The following is a 26,138-nucleotide window of genomic DNA, read 5'->3' on the forward strand; positions in this document are numbered from 1 at the left end:
AAATAACCATGCTAACTATGTAAAATGTGCTGGCAATTTTTTTAATGGGGCAATCACTGTAACTGTACTTAATGTTCCTAGGAGTCAGGCAGCTACTGTTAGTCTCATGTGCAGACTTTCAAAAAAGGTGGGTTCCCTCTTATGTGGGTAAAGCCAAGTGCTGGTGATAAAAATCACGCAGAGAGAGAGAAGCAAGCAATCAGATATGTCCCAAAAATTCATTTTGAATTGTGCCCCTTCTGAAAAAAACAAGTTCCTCTAAATTTATATTTGAATATAAAATAATTATACATTACCTGGAACATTTATAAATTTAACCTGTCTGGCACATAAGGCAGAGCTATAAAAAATGTGTCCATAACCCTCACGCGATATGTACATTGGTAGCTGATAGAACGCATGGAGGATTTAGACCCTGATCCTGCAATTTCTGACACATGGATGGATCCCAGCATATCTGCAAGGGTCTGCCCATACATTTTAAATTGAAGGACTGGGACCTAAATGTATTGTTACTTTATAGTCATACTAAAATATTTAAGTTTTTTAATTTTTAACTGGCTGAATCCTTTTGCAAACTTGGGAACTTTTCCTTTTCCTCCCCCCAACTGCCACCCAAACATATTCCAGAAACAACAAGAAACAACAGAATAATGATTAGTATTTAAAACATTATACACACGCTACAGCTGCAGCAGGCTATTTTTTTTTGCAATAAAATTCATGTGTTACTGTAGGTGTATAAATATTTGATTCTTTTGAGTTATGTGGTCATGTTTTAAAAAAAACCCCTCAATTTACTAGGTTTCAGCTACATCACAATAATATTCCCAACATTTGACCATGTTCATACATCTGCTAGTTCAAAATTAAAGTCAGTTGCAAAAATGGTATTCAAGTAATGTATCTTTGGATGCATGGAGAGTAGTTCCAAATTTACTCCTCGAGCTTTACATTCATCATGAAATGAGGCTCTTAGAATAATATGTACAATATGTAGTCCTGGATTATGTCAGATTTTAAATACAGAAAGCTATTGTGTATTATGTCAATTATTCTAGCTTTGCAGTTTATTTAATTTGTTCCATCTTAAACTAAATAAATACATAAATAAAAAGGAATAATGTCATTTAATTGTTAAGAATTCAAGGTGTGGAATCATTTTTCTAGTGTTACTGCTAGTGCCTGTTTTATTAAGAGCCTGAGTGGAACAGAGTTCTTGCCTCCTTGCTTGTGATACGAAATCAACATTACATACTGAAACAATGTGTTAGATGTACAATGTCTGAAACAAAATTCAATACTAAGGTTTTGTATACAAATACCCTTAGATTACAAGACCTCCTTCTCTTTAAAACAGGAGAATGAACAAAGCAACCATTGTATCAGATCTGTCACTCACTTGTACTTAATTTATAATTGAAATCAAATTCATATCCCACCTATTTTGACTTGAAGAGGGTCCCGTGTCTGTAAAAATTTCTCCACTATATTTGTCTTTATGTGCTAGACCAATATGGCTATAACTTTATCATTACAATTAGAACAGAATGACAACAAAATAAACAACAATAGCATGTTTCCATATAGGAAAACAGTATGAATTTACAAGAGTGTGTAAAGTGCTTTCTTCTTTGAGGAGATACTTACACAAATGCCCTTTCATGCTTATCTCCTTGTTGTCACAAACGATATGCCTCTTGCTTGCTGTTGTGTCATTTATACTATTATGCTATTGCCCTATGTTTATACTCAGAGCTTTGTATGTTGTCATATAAAACATCTGAAAACAAGTAAATGACAATTCTAATTGTGTATTATTACAGACAGCTGAAAATTTTATTAAATACTTAAGTGCTTCACTGTGTCATTTGTTTTCCTTTTGCCTCCACTGTTGCTTAAAGCACTATGTAAGTACAAATAGATCATACTAAAAGCATATCCATCCTATTCCAGGGTTTCAGCTAGGATTATTTACTGGAGTTGCAGAACAGAGATGAATGTATGATCCCATGTGACCATTTTTCTGCTGAAACTGCAGCATGGCTTGCCTCTTGGATTGGTTTCCATGTTCGCAGTTCCCCAAAGGTCTAAATTTGATGAATATTTATACATTGTTATGTACTGTTGGTAAGTGGCAGTGCTGAAATGCAAGATGTCAAGTAGTATACTTTGATTTGCCAGTACCAGAAGTTGTGGCAACAGCAGATGTGGCGGCTTGACTGCCTACATACAATGGGTCCAAACAAGCCACTTTGGCAGCGAAGAATGAGTGGATGCAGTGAAGGACTGCAAACAGATTGGAAAATTCCAACTCCTGAAAGTGAAAGCAAAGAGATTAAGCATAAGAGACAAAACAATACATCACAAAGTCATCCCCATTACTGAGCTTACATAAGTGGTCTTAATTGTATGACAGAAGGTTACTAACATGGCTGGCTTTCTTTTTCATGGTGGGAAGTTGAACACTGAATGTGTACCACGCATGAAAGAATTGTGCATTGTGGCAAATATGGTTGAATTTCTGAGTTGAATACATTCAAAATTCCCACTGAAATGTAAAGGTCCATCTATTTCAATGTAAACAAAAGGCGAAAAAGAGAACACTTTGATGGCTGCTTCTTTTTTCCATGTTGCCAAGCAATATATAGGGTCCATTTATTCTGTCACTCTGGACGGTATTTCTAGGACGCTAGAATAGATTTTTTTTAAGAATGCTGAGAATATTGTAGAGTCAACAAAAATTGCCAGATCCCCCAAAGTGACCACGTCATATTTTTAAAGACTGTAATTTTCTCCTGTCCCTGACATTGAGGTTTTTATCTAGAGTTTTTTGCCTTGAGTAATTCAATGAAATATTTACAACCTTGTGCAAAATGTTGTAACAGCCTGAAAGTAGAAACCCCAGCTGGGGGATTGTGCAGTGATGTAATAAAGGGGTGGGTCTTCGTTAATCTCTGTAAAAATCTGAGCAGGTATCTTCTGACCATGCTCAGAAGTGAATTTTTAATTGCTCCAGAGTTCTTTCTCAACTCCCCAAACCACTAATTCTCAATTGCAATGACTAAGTTCATGCCAAGTTTCACACATCTGCCATCTGTGCTTTATTTAAAAAAAAATCTGTTTAGAATATTTTTTGTTTTTAAACATTGGGAGAAGTGAATTTTCACCACTCTGCCAGGGATTTTACTCCAATTTTCCAACAAAAAACTATTTTCAGACGGAACCCAAGAATGGAAATTCAGAAAGCTCTGAGCATGAGAAAACAGGGTGTTGTCATTGAAGCTGCTTTGCAACATGAACCAACACTCACTATAATAAAGTAGTGTTCCATTTCTTTTTCTACCCCTCCTTCTGCAAGTACAATTAAATTATACCTAAAACTTAAGAACAGAAACCAATACTGCACTGGGACCTATATTGATACTAGGTATTATGAGTACAAAGCACATCATTTTCCCTTGTTTTTCTCAACAGACTAAGATTTAATTTAATTTAATATGTAATTAGATATTAAATCTAATATTATAGTCTGAGGATTTTTCAAGTCAATTCAATAATCTTACTAGCTGAATGTTCTTATACACTTCATAATTATCATTACTGGACGTTAAATTTTCAGTGCATTAGCGTAAATATTATCAGTTAGCACAGGTATTTCGGTAATTGCAACACACTGGAAAGATTCATTGTTCATGGACCTCAAATAGGTACCTGTGACGTTCATTGCGAACTTGTAAATAACTCAGAAGTTTCACCACAAAAAGAAAACCACCTCCACGGGAGGCATACAGCTCTTACCGGTGATACTTTTGTGGTGATGTGCAAGTGAAGACATGTTCTTCCTGTTTACATAGCTTTTAGCCTCCTGAGGATACCCCACAATGCTAGGTGACCCCTCTATCCAGCAGCTCTGCTGCTCTGTTGCCAGGTAAACAGACATCCACCTCTCCCCCTGTAAAGCCCCAGGAACTTTGAAACTCTCCTTCCTATTTTCTTGGCAAGTGCTCACTTATCTGGCCAGGTGACAATGCCTGCTCCATGGAGCAAATGATCCCCTGCTTGAAGCAATGCTGAGCTATGGGAGCATGTCCGTGTTTGGGGAGAGGAGGCTATGCAGGGACCAAGTTGCCCCGCCATCACCTCCCCACCCCTTCCCATAAGACCCATCATCAAACTGGAGAGACCTGCACTGTGGGATAGCTGCAGGGGCGGCTCTAGGGATTTTGCCGCCCCAAGCACGGCAGGCAGGCTGCCTTTGGCGGCTTGCCTGCGGAGGATCCGAAGCCGCAGGACCAGCGGACCCTCAGCAGGCACGCTGCCAAAGGCAGCCTGCCTGCCGCCCTCGCAGCGACCGGCAGAGTGCCCCCTGCGGCTTGCCGCCCCAAGCACGCGCTGGGGCCTGGAGCCGCCCCTGGATAGCTGCCCTGGAGTGCTCCTCTCATCCTTGGTGGAAGTGCTGCTAATATAAACACTCTCTGACGCCTGAGGAATTGAGTACACAAACTAGTTCTTTACTTTTACAGGTTCCCTATCACAGGTGAAACTTACAGCGCAAAACTCTGCAAGTGTAGACATACCTAAAGAATCAGTGACTAATTGCCAGGTAAGTGCATTTGCAACTTTACGTGAACGAGCACTAGGTACTTACATTGATCACATAGACTAACCCTGATGAGTATTGCTCTAAGAATGCCCCACAGGATATAATAATTACTTATCCCTTAAATAAAATGTAACTAGATCTGAGTTATTGTATTGACTAATTTTAATCTGCTAATAATTCACAGATCACAACATATGAAAGCTAATAGCAGTTACCTTGCTTACTGTGGAGAGAAGGGCAGAATTACTGGGCAGAATACAATAAAACACTAACACTTGATTTCAAAAATATTAAATAGGTGGAAAAGCTAGGACTTGAGGCTTGTTCTTACTTAAAAAAATATTTTGTGATAATCCAGGGAAACCTTTTTTAGATTACAAAAGGGATTGGTAAAAGTGACAGATAATATTTTCCCAATGGGGAAGTGTTCACCCAACAGTCAATGTGAACTAAAATGAGAAAACTACAGAACCTGGGCTGAACTGTTTAACAAGAATAATGTGAAAAAATCTGCAGGGAAGGCAACTAAAGCACAGTTCAAGAGATACATACTGGTACTCTGGTTTCTGGGGAAAGAGAGAATTGGGGAGTATAGCAAAGAACTGGAAGGTGATGTTGAAAGTCATGAAAAATGTTCAATTATAGTGGGGACCAGATGGATTTTTCTTGTTTTTTATACTTCTTTCATGTAAGGCGCTGCTGTGATTTTAGAAATACACCTCAGAACAAGTTACAATACAGAATCCTGCATAATGCGCTCAAAAGATATAAGTGGTTCTACAAAGTTGATAGTAATCTATTAAAACATTTCTATATGCTAGAAAACACAACATTAGAAATGTTTTGTGAATGAAGTATATACAGTTCAGTCACCAAAAGCATAAGAGGGCTAATTTTTTAAAAGATCCAAGTATCTTTAATAATGTACCATTTTATGCTTACAGAAGCAAGTCCCCTATATATAACTTTGAGGTATGAACTGCACCATTCTTATCACCATTCTTATCACCATTCTTATCAGATATAAAGAACAATAGTTCAAAAGGTAAACATTGTTAACTGTTTCACTGCTCAACAAAGCATGTAAAAAAGGAGAGAAAGTATCATCTTATGATGATCTACAACAGCATTTATAGAGATACAAAGAGAAAATTAATAGATGAAGACCTACGGGATTTTCAAAACAACCCAAGTGACTTAGGTGCACAACTCCCATTGAGTTTCTATGGGATTTGTGCCCATAAGTCAATTAAGGGCCATTGAAAACTCCACATTTAAACCCCTGAAGGAAAAAGAAAAACGTACATAAGGGACATATCAACATGCAGCTACCTGGCAGTGATTTCCTAGTTAGGGTTGAATTTTAAAATGTGCTTAAAATGGGACAAAATGTTGTTGTTTTTTAAAAGGAGGTCGTCGATTGGTGTGAAATGTCATACAGGATTAGTTTTTATGTCCTATGTAGTGTTTGTTTGTTTTATCTTAATAATGTATTAATAAGAAGTCTTTGAATTTTGACTCTGGATGAATTTTTTGCTTGACAATTCTTTTCATTGGTGACGAAAAGCTCTTTAAAAGTTTGTCTATCTACACAAAACTTGGTAAAGATGTGTATTCTCAATAGATGTAGTACAATGGGCAGTTTTTGTTTGTTTAAAGATTAGGGTCATCTTTATCTATTGTTCACATTGTAATTGAAGATGTATGCACTGTGCACACAAACCTGATTGATCAGTGCTGAAGGCACACAAACGTGACTGGTGAGAGGCACAGATTCATGCAAGCCTCACTGATGGAAACAGGAACAAATAAAAACTTCTCTATCAGGAGCTATATTTTGCTGACTGATCCTGTCCTAAGAGAGAAGAATTGATATGCAGCTGCTGCCAGATGAAAGTCACCTAACAGTACTTGTCCATCCACAATTACACACCTTACTGTTACCATAACTACTGCTCAACACAGACTGAGCACCTCAACCTTAACTTTACCCTCCTACAGATGCCAGCCTTCCATTTATCGCTCTAATAAATGACCTTTTCCCAACACAACCAACTACTACACCAAACATCCATCACTTCTATGGAAGGGGAAAATCTAATTTGGTAACAAGGTGTGTGCAAAAGAATGAAAGCAGAACAGAAATTACACAGAAGTTGCACAACAAACAAAGTAATTGGGATTACTTTCAGAGTAAATATATCAGAGGGGTAGCCATGTTAGTCTGGATCTGTAAAAGCAGCAAAGAGTCCTGTGGCACCTTATAGACTAACAGATGTATTGGAGCATGAGCTTACGTGGGTGAATACCCACTTCGTCGGAATATACACTGACAGGGCCAAGTAAAAGAGAAGACAACACTTGTCTCAAGTGTGTAAATGTATATTTATGGACTGAAGAATCTGTTATTTTATGAATATTAATGACATGGTCAATAAACATCTTCTCTTCTTTCAAACACATAGAAAGAGGTCTTGTGTAGGTTGATTTGTTTTCTAAAATCTGATTTCAGTCTCTCTCTCTAAAAAACTGGCATTGTATAAAGAGAATGACTCACAAAATTGTTTTACTTTGAATTTGATTATTTTTAGGCATCAATGGAGAAGACGACAGCACTGACTAGTAGCCAAATTTTTGGAGAATACCACTGTGGAGGACCAGGTTAAATACTATGCTCAATGGCACCTTACATGCTATAAGAAGTGTGCCCATAAACTCATCTGGCAAGGTTGGAGAGGAATTGTGTCAAGCACCAGGAAAAAGATGAAGATTCCAGGACAAGTGCCAGCTGTGGGTGAGATTCACCTTATACTAGGTCCCATGGCATGTTTCAAGAGGAACACCTGCTTCTTCTGCCAGAAGCTCAAAGGCATCAATTAAGCACAGTTTCAAGACAGGTGAGAAACTGTAGGAAGCAGTCACTCTTAATGAGAATGTTGCATGAAAAGTAAAGTTAAGTGGGTGCATTGACCCAAAAGATGCCCACACACATGACCCTGCATATCACATCAAGTGCTGTACCAAGACTGTGCGTAATGTATTGCATGAAAAGGTAAAAGGAACAGAAACAAATACTGATTTTACTACCGCAAACTGTGTGACTCAGCTGGAGTCAAGGCTCTAATGGATGGGAAAGCGGTGGCACTGGCTGATGTAGAGGCTAAGTACAGAGAAATAGCTTCTTTGAATGGAATTGAAGAGGAACAAAATGTGAGGGATCATGGTCCTCAAACCCAGGCCGGGCTCAGACCACAGCTGCCTCCCAGTAGTTCACCTGAACTAGTGCAGTAGGAGGCCAATGAAGCTCTAACTTGCAAAGGCCACCTGGCCACAAAGCTCCTGACTTGGGGGAAAGTCCAGCTCCACCAATTTGCTGGAATGCTCTACTTAAACCAGAAAGAAGCACACTAAGATGCCGAAGCAACTAGGTGAATACTTGGCTGGCTGTTACTACAGACCCTGTCTACCTGCCCGACTCCTGAGCCTTTCTGCAGGGACTGGGGTTTGGTCAGTCATGCCTAATAATTAGAGTCAGGTGCCTGGAACCAGAGTCAGGGCTAGGGCTGGGGTCAGAGTCAGGTGCCAAGCTGAAGGTCAAAGATAGAGTCTGGTGCCAAGTCAGGAGTCAAAGCCAGAGTCAGTGGTACAGCGTAGGAGCAGGGACTTGGAGTGAGGCAGGAAAGCAGAAACCAGGAACAGATTGGGGTCTGGAATAAGGAGGACAGAAACCAGGAACAGGCATATAGGCCTGTAACTGGACAAGTTTATCAATAGTTATTATTATGTATACAGAATATGTATAATGTATTGTCTGTTGGTCTATTAAATAAATAAATAAATAAATACATGTTTTTATACTGATTAAAAAAAATTGTTATGAAACTTTCACAGCCTAGTGCTCCCCTTGGAATTTCTTCATGCCCCCCTAGGGCATGCCCCCCCATGGTCTATAGTATACAGCTTATTTTTACCCTACCAGTAAGGCAGGCATTTCAACAGGTATATTCCCCATCTGAATGTTGACTGATGTGAAGTTCTGTACTAACATTATACATTTGTGCTTTTACTTTACAGTGCACAAATGTAAGGTACATATTATTTACTCAGTATATGTTAAAAGTAAACCTCAGAAAACAGAATTTTCTCCATTGTATTAGTTCATTATTTCTTTACAGAACTGAATCCAAAGAAGAAATGCAATGCCTTTTGAGGTTACTGCAGCCCAGTGACTGCATTAACACCCAGGAAGCTCTCGCAATGGAGAACAGGGACACTAAGGAGCCACCTGTGCATGCACACCCACAAATTTGTAACTTAGAGGGAGGAGTAAGCTTCACCCTTGTTCCTCTTCCTTGTTTCATCTCCTGATTTTCAGGGAATGGAGAAAGTAAAGAGAATCCTGTGCTTCATAATTTCCCAAGCTGACAGCTCTATTTTGTAGCTCTTGTTCAGGAAAATTCTATTTAGCTGCTTGCATCTGTGCAGTCTTTCCAGCTGAGTGACAGCTGGGAAATAGCCAATAGGAATGGGAGCCCCTGGAGGATATCTGTGATTAATGTTGCCCTTGAGTGGATTTCTCATCAGGAGACACTTAGGCTTTGCCTTCCCACCCCTCAAGGGCAGGTGGCTTCTTCTAGGCAAGGCTCCATGAACACTCCAGTATTTGACCTATTAATGGACTGATTATTCAGAGTAAAATTGCTAAGGACTATCAAGAAACAACTAACAAACTGGCCAAGAAAAAGCTACAGTACAGAGGCACTAAATAAAAGTAAGCCATATTTGCATGATATTTGTGCAGAGTAATGCAAATGTTAAAATGTATGTTAAATGATTTTTCCAGGTGAAAAGAAGTACACCTGCTAAAGCTGTAACTAAATCTATAGCACATGGTGATGTGCACCTCAAAGCATGCTATTTTGCATTTTGTTAAGTCAGGCATGAAATACACTATAAAAAACACATCTAGCAGCATTATAAAAATATTAGGTATCAGTGTCACTGAAGGGCTTTCCATTGTTACACAGGAATATAAACTCTGGTGATGATTCAGTTTAAAAAAAAAGGCTGACTTTGATGAATGGGTGCTGTTCTACATCTTCTGGCAGCAAGTTGTTTTCATAGCTTTTTCTAACATTAACAGTGGTAGTGCTACATAGTCCACCAAAATATAAGAGAACTGCTGGATAACACAGCAGGTTATAGTGCAAAAATGTAAAGTGCATAGTTATTTAGATTTCTTTAAAATGTGCCCACCCATAGCTCTGGGAGTATGTATAAAATATTAACAAATTCATTCATACATTGGGTCAATATCCATGAGCTAATCACTCTGAAATTCTCCTCTCTCTAGACTCAGCAAATGCTCCTGGTCTAGGGGATTCTGGCTTCTGGTCTAGAGGATGATACCACGCATGTACAATATGCCACAGCTCACAGAGCTGTGAGGTCATGATTCACGGCCCATGGAACAATGCCTACAATGGACTGAAGCAAGTCTGAGGACACATTTATAAGATGTGAGATGAATCTCAGTCTTGGTGTAGTGAGGGCTTGCACACTGAGATTCATATCAAGCACTTTCACATAGGTCTGTGACTAGGCTACATTATCCTCCCAGGCTATGGAGGTGAAAAGGAATCAGGGCGAAGGGGAAAAAAATGGCCACATCCTGTTTGTGACATTAGCCGAGACTCAGAAATGGATCCTGCATGAGAGAGAGAGAAACAAATGAGGCTCAGATCTATGTATAAGTATGCTTTAGCAGGCTGCCTCACTCTTCATCTGCTTTCATGGAGTGAGTGGGAAGAGGATTGTCTCAGCTCCACTGATTGTCCAAAATGTGGGGAAGACCTATACCTTGTCCTTGCTACCTCACTACTGCTGGGGAAGGCCAGAGTGGAGAAAAACAAATGTTGTGGGTAAGGACTCCAAAGTTGTGGGCTTGCCCTCAGGCCACCTGCTCAGTACACCTGGCTGGCTAGCCAGCCACACAGGAGGAAGTAAACTGTGTCCTTTAAAGGGCAAATTACTCCCTCTACAGTGCAGCCAGGGAGCTACAGGAGGAATTTGATCTGTCTGAGGCATAATGCTTCCCTATGCTTCTCCTGGAGTGGTGTGGATCTGAACCTTCCACAATGAAAGGCTGTGCCTAACAGGCTATTTAGCTCTTAGTAAGTGAGGAAAGCCAGGAATATTCAACACAATCGTTAACACATGCTGCGGAGAATTCCCATGCTCTGACTCTAATGAAGTCTGCACACAGGACATGAAATACAAGCTTATAAACATTTCTAAAAATTTAATCAACATTTCCTGAGTCTTAAACTAGTCAAACACCATGCTCTGTAGCCCGGTAAGCAACAAAATAACGAGGGCCAGATTGTGCCACCTTTGTTCATGCTGATTTTGATGGGCCTATTGCCAGACTAAGTTATATTTTAACATGAGTAAGGGGCGGAAGAATCTGGCTCAAAATTATTAAACTGTAAGTTTAGTTTACAGTCATCACTTTACAAACACTCTGAATTGTGCTGGAGACTAGTTCTGTCAGATGATCTACATTTCTTCAAGTAAGTGCCACAGTTCAAACATGAACAAGCCATAATTGTTCACTCTATCCCATACAAATGCCTTAGTGCCTGCCAGTGCTGAAATACTATGGGATTCTTTAATATAAACTTCATGCTATGATCTGTGTTATGCTTCGATCATTAGGAGCAAATAAATACAATAAAACTAGCAGACATTTTCTTCCATTTTACTGTATTGAGAATGTGCAGACATGATAAAGTGAAAACATTATGAAGCAACAAGGAACTTTAATAACATATAATAATGATGATAATAAATTAGGGTTGGATTCTGTCACCCTCATCCAAATGAATAACATCTTATGCTGTGAAAAGTCCCATTGATTTCAGTGGAACTTATTCCAGAGAAAGGCACTATTCAGTGTAAACTCCACTTGGAGTTTCCCAGCTCCTGGAACTCTGGACTGAACCTCTAGGTTTCCTACTCTACAAACAACACAATAATGGCTACCAGAGCTCTCTAATATCCCAGTATGCTTAAAGTCAGGGGTGAGGGTAGAATGGACTCCCGCTGAAGCCAGTAGCGAGACTTCTGCATTGGACAAGCAGTTTGCTGGGCCAATGATGAGCCAGAGTGGCTCAGAACCTCAGTGGGTGGGGACAGCCTGACTAGTTTTTTGCTTCAGCTTTGTGTTTGGGAGCTGAGTGAGGCAGAACAGCCCAGGGAGTCTCTGATTAACTGCCTTTCCCCACAAAGGGAGTCTTTGAACAGCTGAGCATGGGTCAGGCAGTTCCAGCCCTTCAGAGACTAGCATCCAGTGTGGCAGAGATCCAACCCACCATTGGCTACCAAGAGCCAGCTGAGAACTTCACAGACAACAGACCAGGGAGACAGGAGAGGACCATTTGTGTCCTGCGCACAGTGATGAGCCTAAAAAATCCAGGACTCACTTGAGGAGAAGGAAGAAAGCCCTCCAACTAGCAAGCCGCAGGGAGAATGTTTGAGCCATAGCTTGGAGGAGAAGCTATATCAATATGTGTAAGGATGGCAGAATCTAGCTTTTGACAGTACTTAGCACTCATATAGCATTTTTGTGAGGACGTTACAAAGGTAGGTAAGCATTATGGGCCAGTTTTTAAAGGTATTTAGGTACCACTGATTTCAGTGGGATTTAGTTGCCTTTAAAAATCTGGCCCTATGATCTTAATGTAGGCATACAGAAATATTCAGTGCCCAACTGTGGCATTCCTTCAAAATACACTTTTTGTAATAAATATTTTGTTTAATTTTATCCATAACATGGTTATTTTTAGTTTATCTAAAAGGAAGAACCATCTTTGCATTCCTAGAAATGCTTGAAGAAATATTGCATCATTAGTTTAAGTAGTTGCAAAAAGAAGACCCTGTGGTACCAGAACAGCAGTTAAGAGACAGATAATAAAAAAGTGAGTGGTTAATTTTGCACTGTAACTACTTAGGAGTATGATAAAAGTTCCTAATTATTTGCTGAAAGGAAAAATACCATATAGCATTGGATTGGTGGGCTGTGCTTTCCTATTAGCTAAGAGAACAAACTCTACCTATTACTACATTATTTGAAGGAAATAATAATTAGGAAAATGTCTCCCTTTAAAATACATTAAAAACCTAATGCATTTAGAGACGAATTCTGACACGCTTCACTGTTGATGATTTCACTAGGAGCTTTCACGCACCAACTGAGAACAAGATTTGGTATTGGTAACTCATAATATCAATAATCATGTAATATACACATTACTAAAAGAAAGAAAAGTGTAGGGAAAAAGATTAGATTTTCACTGAGACTGTACCTCAACATTTTTTTCTTGAATTTCACAACTGTCCCAAACAGTGTATTTTTCCTAACATAATTTATCATGTCATGTAGGTATGTAGGTAGATGCATAATTCCTTGATACAGTAATTTAACATTTTTATGTTTCCTTTCAGATCTCTATTATTATTCCAAGCGCTATTTTTATTTAAACTCATTTTGCAAATTCACCTCTAGCATAGCAGGATGAAACTCCACTGGCTTTAGTGGTGCTGCACCACAGCATGGTGTCTGCATAGAGACATTCAATTAAGTGCTGTTTGGATACAATTTAGATATACATTAGATTTTGAGATTCCCATTCAAATCACAGTTTGGTTTCAGATTCAAAGGCAATTCTAACTAATAGAATTCTTGTGAGATCAGTTCATCCTACAAGGGTTAGACTATTTGGGATGGTACAAATCTTGTGATATGATTTATTCTTCCAAGGCATCTACCAACCTATGCAGAAGTCTCACAGGTATTACTATGTCCATGCATTTTCTTTGAATCAAAACCAGATCTGGAAAGCAGACCCCTCTGAATTTTGAATCTGACATGGATCCAGAACTGTAATGACAAGCTTGTATATGGTGATTAGAAGCCACCCTATATCTTTCACCCCGAGAGAGTTCAAAGCGTTTTTAGCCCATCACTACCTTTGGTCCACATGTACTTTGGAACATAATGCACATTATTGCTGCTGCTCATGAAGAGTAGCATGAAGATACGGTAAAATGGGGAACACACCAGTTCAAGATGATGAGACATGCCTCTTGGCTTTCTCTCTTTCTGTGATAAAAAAAGTAAGCTGACTATCATGCACAAAACTTACATATTTATTTAATTTAAATAAAAGATTAAATCCCCCTCTTTTAACATACTAAAATTCCTAACTAACCAATTGCACTGTGCATCCTATTCACACACTTCTGCTTAGTATCTACTGTGTTTTCACTTATTTACCTAATTTCACACATCACATTAATCTGAACACCCTCTCAGCATCAGTAAATTAGACTGACCTTAATTCTCTCATTCCCTGGTTGTTTTATTGTCAACCAGTTTTAATGTACTTCTCACTTTATAATACAATGAATTTTTTATTAATTATTATTATTATTACCTTTGCTTCAATCTGCTTAGTATCTGGATTTTGGAACAAAAATTTGATTTTACTCTTGCCATCATCTGAAGATCCTTTAAGCTGGGAAAACTTGTACCTCCAAAGCACAGCCTAAAGGAAACAAAACATACACAGAAAGGTCAACATAGTTAATATAGAGAAGTGTATTAGAAACCGAGGATCTTCCTCCTAGGTAATTTTTTAACCTGCCTATGGTACATAATTAAACCAATGTAGTGTCATCTAGCCTGAAGTCCCTTTGATTATATGGATGTATTATAATTTGGCAGTGTCTGATTCAGATCAGTCAGACTGCATTTGTGAAACGTTCTTTGAAACCCCTTTAGCTTTATTCAACCCTAGTTAACAAAGAAAGGGTAACTTAATTCACTGTAATGTCAAAAAATAAAAGCCTTTTCCCTTGAGGATAAGTCAGACTCCATCTTTTAAGTGCTAATTTGTCACGAATTACTTTACTTTATTTTATTTTATTTTAATTAATGTACTGATTTACTTATTTATTTATTTCCATAGAAGAAGGTATCCAGTCATGTGTGTGAGTCTGTATTTATATGAACTAAAAAAATAAAGTGTGTATTTTAAAAAGTAAAAATAAAACAATACAGATAAAAACGACACTGTACAGTTAGCATTTACTCATGGAAAGTGATTGTCTTTGGTCCAATTGAGCACTTAATGCACATGCTTCAGTGTAAGTAGTTAAGAGTCAATGAGTTTAATTACTTGCTGAACATTAACCATGTGTTGAAATGCTTGCTGAACTGGGACCAGAATGCTCCGCCCCTTCCAGGATTGAGCCTTTAATGTGATAGCAGCTCCAAATATTAAAAGATGACAATATATGACAACGTTTCCCACTCCACTATGAATTTTGTAATAAGGTTATCAACTAAATAGAAAAGCAGTAAACAGTCACTGTTACCAATGAATAGAAATGTATCTTCTGAAGAATATATAGGAATATTGTACCTAGAGTCTGTTGCATTTCAGTAACCAGTAACGTTACAGAGCATCACACCCATCAGCCTGGAATCAATATACAGCCTACAGTCAATATCACATTTTATGTGTAAGTAAGATGGACAAGAAATGTGTCTTGGTGAAATGTAAATGATGAGCAAAACTATTAAGGAACATTAGGGATGATCATTGTGCATCTTGTATGTATGACTTCACACGACTACTGGCTGCTATCAGCTGAATTCTTTCTAGTTCCTGCACTAAAAAAATCTGCATATCTACCAAATTTGTTTACATTCACAGTGCTGTCTTCATTAGATTCATCTTCTGCTTCTTCCTCTTCTTTTGCCTTCATTAGCACTGCACTGTTTCCATTGGAATCTCAAACTGAATAATTTTCTTAAATAAATGCCTCTATGCTGTAGGGGAAAATACAGAAAAGTGCTAAAAATGTTATCTCAGTGCTCATTTAGATCCTTATTTTTGCTGCCAATTGCTACAGAAAATAAATGTTAACCTTTTGATAGCTCAGAATTTTGTAAACTTTTTTTCCCTTTTTTGGGGGGGGAGCTTACTTCCCCTAAAGACAGTATACATATCTAATGAGCAACAGCCAGCATGAAGCACAGACTTCTGGATACATAGGTAATCGGTTTAATTTCAAATGGACTAAGCAAAAATTTTACCTTGCGACTGTTAAAAATGACATTTTTAACTTTAAAAATTAGATGAAATTGGTGATAATGAAAGTGAAGGATCAATAGCATTGTGGTACTCAGAAACTTCCCAATACAGCTCTGTCATAGAATCATAGAATATCAGGGTTGGAAGGGACCTCAGGAGGTCATCTAGTCCAACCCCCTGCTCAAAGCAGGACCAATTCCCAACTAAATCATCCCAGCCAGGGCTTTGTCAAGCCTGACCTTAAAAACCTCTAAGGAAGGAGATTCCACCGCCTCCCTAGGTAACCCATTCCAGTGCTTCACCACTCTCTGAGTGAAAAAGTTTTTCCTAATATCCAACCTAAACCTCCCCCACCGCAACTTGAGACCATTACTCCTTGTTCTGTCATCAGGTACCACTGAGAACAGTCTAGATCTGTCAATTTGCCTCATTCTCTGCCTGCATCACTCCTACTAGTCCAGTCCTTGCACTTATCTGAACAGAGAATGCTGGTCATACCAAATCATACCCTGATTCAGAAAAGTACTTAAACACACACTTGATTTAAGCACATGGGTAGTCATACTTCAAATCAGACATCTGCTTAAGTACTTTTCTGTACTAGGGGCCATAGCAATGAAGGGACAAAAGACTTCTAGTGGCCAGAATGTTCTCACAGCACATTAAGCCATGGGACCCTTGGTCTAGCTGGACAGAGAAAGTGAGTTGCCCCATTTAACTGCAGGGATGGGGCTTGTCCAGCAGGCTGCTAGGAAGGGAGTCATTGCCCCCATTTAAGGCCTCTGCCCACCCAGAGAGGATTGCTGGATTCCAGGTAAAGAGACAGAAAGATGCACAGCTAGAATAGGTTGGGAGGGAGGGGAAGCTGTCCCTTTCCTCCCCAGCTGACCAGACAAAGGGCGGGATTATACCCAGGACAGTTCCAGTAAAGTCCTATTTAACCCAGACCAGACTAGCAGCACTCAGCCTCCCACCCATTGGCATAGTCAAATTACCAGCGTTTGTCATTATACGCCACAGGCATGATACTAGTTGCCCCTTTTCTTGGGGCTTTGGGAAGGAATTTGCCTTCACTGCTACATTGGTCGAGGCGAGGTTGGCTTTTTGCCTTCCCTAGAGTGAGTTACGGACCTGGTGAGATATGGATGGGGGAAGGGAGTTTGGCTATAATGCTGCAACTCATTATATACGTTTGTGGCAGATGTCTAGTGCAGGTTCTCTGTATGGAATGGATATGGTGATCAGATACAATTAATTGGTAAAGAATTTAAATGATGCATCCTTTAAAGGGGAGGAGAAAGATGGTTCAGGGCTCCTACACGTGGTATGGGAGGAAGTCAACTCCACTTTTTCTAACTCCCCTTAACCCTTATACAAGGAGGAATGGTGGGGGTCTCAGCAGCAGGAGGTATGGGACCAGGATTGGAAAGGGGAAAGGCTGACAGCCGCTCCCCAGGAATATGGAAAGGTATATGGAACCACCTGCACTGCACAGTTTTATCTGCAGGGTACTTCCACATATTTAAGAATAAAGTTTCAGCCCATTTAAAACCACATCCAGTGCCTCCTGTCTGTCTTTTGGCATAGCCGGACAATGTGGTCACAATGAGATTTCATTTGTTCTTCTATCAGGATTTTGAATATAATTCCTAGAACTGAAAGTTAAAAAACAAAACAGAACAAAAAAAACATTGAATAGAGGCAATCATATCTTAGGCCTTGTCTACACTACAAGACTATTTCGAATCAACTTAGTTCGAATTTGTGGATTCGACCTTATGAAGTCGAATTTGTGTATCCATACTAAATACACTAATTCGAATTTCTGAGTCCACATTCACGGGGCCGGCGTCGACTTTCGAAGCGGTGCACTGTGGGAAGCTATCCCACAGTTCCCGCAGTCCCCGCTGCCCATTGGAATGCTGGGTAGAGCTCGCAATGCCTGCTGGGGGAAAAAATGTGTCGAGGGCGGTTTTGGGATACTGTCGTCATTGAACCGTCAATCACGCCCTCCCTCCCTGAAAGCGCCGGCGGGAAATCTGATCGCGCCCTTCTCTTGTCAGTTACAGCGCGTACGCCACAGCCCTGCGATCATGGAGCCCGCTGCGATCATCACTGCACTTATGGCCGTTGTCAACTCCTCGCACCTTATCGTCCACCTCTTCCACAGTCAGCTGCTGAGAAATCGGGCGAGGAGGCTCCGGCAGCGCGGTGAGGACAGGAAGTCACAGGGTGGCACAGACCTCTCACAAAGCAGGGTACGCTGCGCCGTGGAGATCATGGTGGCAATGGGTCAAGTTCATGGTGTGGAACGGCGATTCTGGGCCCGGGAAACAAGCACGGACTGGTGGGACCGCATAGTGCTGCAGGTCTGGGATGAATCACAGTGGCTGCGGAACTTCAGGATGCGTAAGGGCACTTTCCTTGAACTGTGTGACTTGCTGTCCCCTGCCCTGAAGCGCCAGGACACACGGATGCGAGCAGCCCTGAGTGTGCAGAAGCGAGTGGCCATAGCCCTCTGGAAACTTGCCACGCCAGACAGCTACCGGTCAGTAGCGAACCACTTTGGCGTGGGCAAATCTACCGTGGGGGTTGCTGTGATTCAAGTAGCCCACGCAATCGTTGAGCAACTGCTCTCAAAGGTAGTGACCCTGGGAAACGTCCAGGTCGTCATAGATGGCTTCGCCGCGATGGGATTCCCAAACTGCGGTGGGGCTATAGATGGGACTCACATCCCTATCCTGGCACCAGCCCACCAGGCCAGCGAGTACATTAACCGAAAGGGCTACTTTTCAATGGTGCTGCAAGCACTGGTGGACCATAGGGGACGTTTTACCAACATCTTCGTCAGGTGGGCGGGCAAGGTTCATGACGCGCGTGTGTTCAGGAACTCTGGTCTCTTCAAACGCCTCCAGGCAGGTACTTTCTTCCCGGACCACAAAATAACGGTAGGGGATGTGCAGATGCCTACAGTGATCCTCGGGGACCCGGCCTACCCGCTAATGCCCTGGCTCATGAAGCCCTATACAGGCGCCTTGGACAGTGAGAAGGAACTCTTCAACTACCAGCTGAGCAAGTGCAGAATGGTGGTGGAGTGTGCTTTCGGACGTCTCAAGGGGAGATGGCGGAGCTTACTGACTCGCTCGGACATCAGCGAAAAGAATATCCCCGTAGTTATTGCTGCTTGCTGTGTGCTCCACAATCTCTGTGAGAGCAAGGGCGAGACCTTTTTTGCCGGATGGGAGGTTGAGGCAAATCGCCTGGCTGCTGTTTACGATCAGCCAGACACCCGTGCCGAGAGAATATCCCAGCGGGAAGCGCTGTGCATCCGGGAGGCTTTGAAAGCTAGTTTCCTTGCAGAGCAGGGTAACCTGTGACTGTCCACTTGATTTTAAGAGAGCCTGATCATGGGCCTGTGTCTGTATGTGTCGAGTTAGATCTGAGCTCACAAACCCGGTTCTCCAAGTTTCCCCCACTTCCAAAGCACATTTTAAAACTAATGACATGTAACAGTAATTAATAATAAATCTTTCATTGACTTTGCATTTCTGTTCCTGGGTTGAAACATGGAAGCATACTGTGCTGGGTTCAGTGTGCACTGATGTACAGACCGCTTGTCCAATACAGGATGGACAGCCTCCTGCTCCTACATAGGTCTGTGGGGTGGGGGACGGTTTACAGTGGTTGTGCATGTAGGGGTGGGTTTGCAGGAATGGGTGGGTTTGCAGGAAGGGGCGAGGGGTGCCGTCTTTGGATAGGGGTTTGCATGACGGCTGTGGGCTGTGGGTTTGGGCGTTGGAAGGGGTGAGGGGTGTGGGGGAAGGGTGAGTATCTGTCCCTGGATGAGGGCTCTTTTTGGGGCTCAGGGCAGCGGAGAGGCTCGTGGCTACGGTCGAAGTGCATCGTAAGGGAAGCCTGCCTTTACATTCGGGGATGGCAGGCGCCAGGACCCTGGACAAGCATACACATCAACGAATCACCCGGGGCAGCATACACCACACAGACTGACCCTGGTGACTAGTGACTGCAGTCTGTGCGTGCCCTGCAGTTGACCCTGCCCCCAAGTCTGTACCCTGGTAATATGGGCTATGCATTGCAATTAAAAATCCCCCCCCCTACACACAAAGTCTTCTGACACGAGAAATGTGACGGAAACAGTGAGTAACAGCAAACCGCTTTTAATAATGTTATACACAGTGTGGGGTTGAAACTTGGATTTGGGACTGGGTGATCCTGTAAGGGAAGAACTTCTACAAATTTAGAGCGCGAGAGGTGTCTTGTACATTAGCGCTCTGCTGCGGTGCAGTGACAGTTCTCACGGCCCCTACCGCCCCTCCTTCTTGTTACTTTGGGTGAGGGGGGGACAGGACTTCTTGGCGTTGGAGGGCGGTTGCAGATGCAGTGCAGGGGGGCTCTCTCCTCCTGCCTGCGGTCCTGCAGAACATCTACAAGGCGCCGGAGCGTGTCCGTTTGCTCCCTCATTAGACCAAGCAGCGTTTGAGTCGCCTGCTGGTCTTCCTGCCGCCACCTAGCCTCCCGTTCGATGTGTGTGCGATGCTGCTGACACAGGGTCTCCCTCCACTGTCTCTGCTCTGCCTCCTCTGCTCTGGAGCTGGCCATCAGTTCCTGGAACATCTCGTCCCTAGTCTTTTTCTTTCGCCGTCTAATCTGAGCCAGCCTCTGCGAGGGGGATGCCGGGGCAGTCCGGGAAAGAGCCGAAGCTGTGTGATGCAAAAAAGTAAGTGATTTCCTTGACCAAATACAGGTTTCTTGACAGTGAACACAGTCAAGTCAGTTTAAGAGAGCAAGACTATACAGGGCACCAAGTCTCGCGAGATCTCAGAACTAGTTCGAGATTTCGGAGTACGCTCTCATTGGCGGCGCCATTGCACAGGAGAGTGGACAAGCGGGGAGAGACAGCTGAATCCGTCTTGCAGACAGTCCTGGTAAGCCTTACAGTAGATAATGCTTATCAGGTAGTGGATAGCTGTGCTCTCCTGCTAAAGGCAATGTGGAAAGCAGAAAGGATGAGCCTTTTGCAGCCCCTCCCGCCAGTGCACGGGAAAGATCAATGTATGCTTGTTCTCTGTGGCCTCTAGCACGTGGCTGTTAGGCGAGGGTCATTGTTATGCAACCTAATTTTAAACCATTAACAATAGTAACGATACACTAATTGCCCTACTTAGATGCAGTATTTCCAGAACGAGATCACCCTGAGGCGGGTCACCCGTGCCCAGAAAGAGAGGATGCTAAGGGAAGCGCTGCACCAACTAGGACCATATGCAGCAATGCTCGTGGAGGCGATGATCCCTCTGTATATCCGGATGTCCTGGCAAGGAAGAGTTTGCTTCAACGGAGCGCCCAACAAGGCACCTCTCCCAAGAAACCTCCTGCGGAGGCTTTTCGAGGAACTGTATGACACCTTCGTTGAATTGTCGCCAGAGGATTTTTTTTCAATCCCTCTTTGTGTGGACCTACTTTTCGTATAGTTTAATATGTACAATTTTTTATATAGTGTTTCTATTTTTTACATACATATTTTATAAAAAATAAATGTTTACACGTCTATAGCACTTACCGCCTGATCCTTCCCCTGATTCTGAGTCCGGGTTAACGGCAGGGGAGGGTTGGTAGGGGATCTCTGTGAGGGTGATGAAGAGATCCTGGCTGTCAGGGAAAGCGGGAGTGGGTTCGCTGTCACCTGCGCCGTCCTCCAAAGACCATTCCTCATCTTCCCCATCGGCGAACATCGAGGAGGAACTGACCCGGTACACTATTCCGTCCTCGGAGTCCATGGTCACTGGTGGGGCAGTGGTGGCAGACCCACCGAGAATGGCATGCAGTGCCTCATAGAAGCGGCATGTCTGGGGCTTGGCTCCGGAGCGTCCGTTTGCCGCTCTGACTTTTTGATACTCTTGTCTTAGGTCCTTGACTTTCACGCGGCACTGCATCGCATCCCGGCTGTATCCTTTGTCTTTCATGGCTTTCGAGACCTTCTCGAAGGTCTTTGCATTCCGCTTGCTGGAGCGCAGCTCCGAGAGCACAGACTCCTCGCCCCACACAGCGATCAGATCCATGACTTCCCGGTCAGTCCATGCTGGGGACCTCTTTCTATTCTGGGATTGCCCGGACTCCTCTGCTGGAGAGCTCTGCATCGTGGCAGGTGCTGTGGAGCTCGCCCCGATGTCCAGCCAGGAGGTCAGATTCAAAGTGCCCAGACAGGAAAATGAATTCAAATTTTCCCGGGTCATTTCCTGTGTGGCTGGTCAGAGAATCCAAGCTCCGACTGCTGTCCAGAGCGTCAACAGAGTGGTGCACTGTGGGATAGCTCCCGGAGCTACTAAGTTCGATTTGCATCCACACCTAGCCTAATTCGAGCTAGCCATGTCGAATTTAGCGTTACTCCACCTGCCGGGGTGGAGTACCAAATTCGAACTAAAGAGCCCTCTAGTTCGAATTAAATGGCTTCCTGGTGTGGACGGTTGAGCGGTTAGTTCGAATTAACGCTGCTAAATTCGAATTAAAGTCCTAGTGTAGACCAGGCCTTACTCATCCTATGTAGTAAGGGATAGAATCTTCACAAATATTGCAAAAAAGGATTCACGAACACAAAAGCAATCAATTTGCTTTTGATGGCTTTTCCCACATTTTATTCATTTTTCACAGACATTCACATGAAGCAAGTTTTGTTTGCAAAAATGTTTGTGAAAATGTGAACATTCACATGGCTATATATTGATACATAAATACTTGTACAAATTCTAATGAGGCTTCACATCAAAAGTGCACCCCATGATCATCTTGATAGCTTTTTTGGATTTAGAAGTCATTTGGTAAGGAAACAAACTATACCATGTGACTTAGGCCATCAATCACACATATCAAATAGGAAATCTAGTATACAGATTACTCAAACTATTGTTCATGAGTGAAACATAGGCTGAAATATGTCTGCATAAGCCATTAGTCAAATTTTGAATAATAAATACATTTGTAAAAATTGAAGTCTGTTCACAAATAGAAAGAGGGTCTAAATCTGATGTATAAATTATTCCCAACTCTATTGTTATTACTTATAAGTACAATAGTAGTGACTACAAACCTCAAGGAAGTTGGGGTGCTATTTTGCTAGGTACTCTATGGACAGTTCTGGTCTGTGTGTGTGGGGGGGGTCCTTTATTTAACAAGACATTAATAAAAGGCAATGCCTTTGTATGAATCTACAAAAACTGTGCATAAGCAAAAGTAAGTACACATTTTAGGAACATTATAGCATGTTTCACTCTAACAGACTTGATTACAGAAAAGTATTTAAAATACTTTTTCAAATCAACAACCCAATCATAAAATATCTTCCCACTCTGAGATGAATGTTCTGGCCACATTCACAAAACTCTGGATATTCAGAAAACCTGACAAAGTTAACCAGTTCTTAAAGAAATATATATTATGACAGATAATTCCACTGAACAAATAAATCTGATATTAGATTTAACATATTAAACAAATGCTGCAACTCCTTTTCCATGTCTTATTCAAATAGCTCTAGAGCTTTATCACTAATGGTATAGCATAATTTCAGAACTTTAGCCTCAATAAATACTGGAACATAATCCAAGCAACTAAACAAAAGAGGCACCTGGCAACTAGACAGAAGACATATTCTGAAATGGTAATACATTGTGGTAGTTTGGAAATGCCAAAAAGTGAAATCCTATAGTCAATTAAGTGGATAGGAATTTTGCCATTGATTTCAATTGGAACAGGATTTCACCCCAACACTTTAATTAAGAAATAATTTATTATAATTTACCATTTAGCATTTGTGTGTCTTATATTCTGTTGGTGGAAGGGACAAGATTTTAAGCTTCACAGAACTCTGCTTCAGGTCTGGAGAATGAAACCAGAGTGTTCAAGCTAAATACAAAGTGGGACAGATTGTTAAGCATAAAGGGGATCACACACATTGTAGGAGATGACTCACAATAAAGTGAGTAATTAACACTGTGACGCTGGCAGACGGGGTGCCAGCTCATGCCAAGGCCCCTAGGTCTCAACTGAATGCTGACAACATATAGTCTGGCTCATGGGTGTGTTGGTATTGTTAAAATAGGTATTAGAATTATAAGACTGTGTTTAGACTTTATTAAATGCTTGTAAGTTGTTGCATGCATTAATCTCACTTATAGTATCTGTATCGTGTGTTATAAGGTAATATATAAGTGTTTGCCCTGTAAACTGTAAGACAGGGGAGGAGCGTTAATGAGTGTGAAATACTAGTTTCCAAAAGAAGGCCCATCAATACCCGCTATGCTATTGTGGAACATCAGAGGACAAGAGACTATTGTTTGCTCCCTTACCCTCAAAAAGGAGCCCTGCAAGCGAATTCCTCCCAAAAGCTGAATTTGCAACTTAAGCCAAAGGGGGAAAGGAATAAAAAGCCATAACAAGGATAAACTGAATCTTTTATGCTGCTTCATTCTGAGGGGCCAGGGTTACTAAGCATAAGCAAACCCCCTTTCCCCCTCCCACCCTCGTGGTGCTTGGCCTGGGGTAGTTGTAAAGGACATATAAAGCTTGTTTATCATAAAAGCGTCTATTACTTTTTGAAACTTAAGATTGGAACTTATTTGTGTGTACATGTGTTTACATGCTTTAACCTTGTAAATAACTTTTATTTTGTATTTCTAGTTAATAAACCTTTAAATAGTTTATTACACAAGCATTGTCTTTGGTGTGAGATCTAAGGTGCAATTGACCTAGGGTAAATGACTGGTCCATTGGGACTGTGAGTAACTTGAATATTGTGATTCTTGGCATAAGGGACCATCTATCAAATCTAAGTCTGCAACTCACAACCAATTTGGGGTTTCTACCCTTCTTAACAGTCTCCTCTGAGGTTGGTACTCATGCTCTTGAGCCACTCTAGGAAAACTTAAACACTTCTGCAGTCATAGGACAATGGAGTAGGCAGCAGGCTGTTGCAAGTTGTTGTAATGGGCAATGAAACCAATGTCTCCATTAAGTCCATGGTTTTTAGTGCCCAGCAGAGTTATGAATTTAAGTGCTTAGTTTTGTTTCTTGAAAGTGCTGTGCTGGTTTCCTTTGGTAATTGGTAATTGTTTTGTGAAGAGTTTCTCCATGAATTATAGGGTATTTTTTATCTTTTATCATTTTTCAATTAGTTTATTTGAAAGCATAGTGATTGTCCGGTTTCATCCATATAGTTGTTGCCAGCACATTTGATGCACTAGATAAGGTACACCACATGTTGTGATAGGCATGTGTAGGGTCCATGGTTCTTGAAAGGTGTGTTGCAAGGGATATTGATCATCACAGCAGTGGTGATATGTGTGCAGGTTTTGCATCTGTTGTTTTGGCAGGGTCTGGTGCCACCATGAGTTGGTGTGTCCTGGTCTGTGGGGAACGTGCTTTTGACAATGAGCTTGGCAAGGCTGGGGGATGGTGTGAAGTTCAGAAGAGGGGGTTCAGGAAACATTTCTTTCAGGATGTGGTCCTCATAAGTATGGGTTGTAATTGTTTGATAACCCATATAAGTTCTAGTGTGAGGTGGCAAGTGACCACTAGGAATGTGCAATGATATTTTTTTCCTTATATTGAAGCAGGTTCTCCCAGCATATTTGGGTGGTCTTATTCATGAACCAATCTACTTTTCTGGTGGCGTGTCCTTATATTTTTTGTAACAGTGTTGCCTGTTATGTCCTGCCAGTGTAACATTGTTATAATTCACCCACCACTTTTCACTGGTTGTATATTTGTTTAATAGGTACACTATCAAAGCACCAAGGAAAGCTAGTGCTTCCAGCCTCTGTGGTATTTTTGCAAGATTCCTCACAATCACACAAATTGAGGAAAGCTACATTCCTTATCTCATTCTAATTCTAGAAGATACGTTCTTCAACAATGCTTAGAAAAAGGTCTCAGTTATATCTGAGTCATATGGCATTTTTTTACTTATTGCAGTAATTTCACATTCTTGTATTACAAAATGTGAGTTTCTGAGGAGGTATTACATTCTTCCAATGGTACAGTTAAAATTAGTTTGTTCTGCTTGCAATATCAGAAAATAATAAGTAATCCGTCATGGTTTCATGACTATTAAGGCTTTTTTTTTTAAATCCAGAGAAATATGAATTCCCCAAAAAACTCAGAATAATCAGGTCTGTTTGTGTTTCATTTACTTAACATACTCCTAGCCAGATTATACAACATGAGTGTGTAAACTAATCAATAGCTCCTTTCATGACTCTTTGATCCAGGCCAGGTCTCAGAAAAGTCCTCCCTAACGATGCAAGGAAGCAAAAGCTATGCTTAGTCTGGCTGAGAGCTAGAGAGTAAGAGAAAATTCT

General features: G+C 41.4%; 1 protein-coding gene across 5 annotated transcripts in view; it reads right to left on the minus strand.

Annotated features, from left to right (window-relative positions):
• Positions 1 to 1,407: 1,407 nt before the first annotated feature.
• The window catches only part of SNTG1 (syntrophin gamma 1), a 536,067-nt gene continuing 511,336 nt past the window's right edge, over positions 1,408 to 26,138 (minus strand). For 4 of the 5 annotated variants that reach the window (XM_045008056.1, XM_045008059.1, XM_045008061.1 and 1 more), the window contains 3 exons: positions 14,104 to 14,214; positions 13,637 to 13,769; positions 1,408 to 2,317 (listed from right to left, as the gene is read on the minus strand). In XM_045008056.1, coding sequence (XP_044863991.1) covers positions 2,118 to 2,317; positions 13,637 to 13,769; positions 14,104 to 14,214 — 444 coding nt within the window. In that variant the 3' untranslated portion in view covers positions 1,408 to 2,117. The remainder of the gene's footprint in view (positions 2,318 to 13,636; positions 13,770 to 14,103; positions 14,215 to 26,138) is intronic. The other variant, XM_045008057.1, reaches the window with a different exon arrangement.

Source organism: Mauremys mutica, chromosome 2 (genome assembly GCF_020497125.1).
Source record: "Mauremys mutica isolate MM-2020 ecotype Southern chromosome 2, ASM2049712v1, whole genome shotgun sequence".
NCBI classification, from domain to species: domain Eukaryota; kingdom Metazoa; phylum Chordata; order Testudines; family Geoemydidae; genus Mauremys; species Mauremys mutica.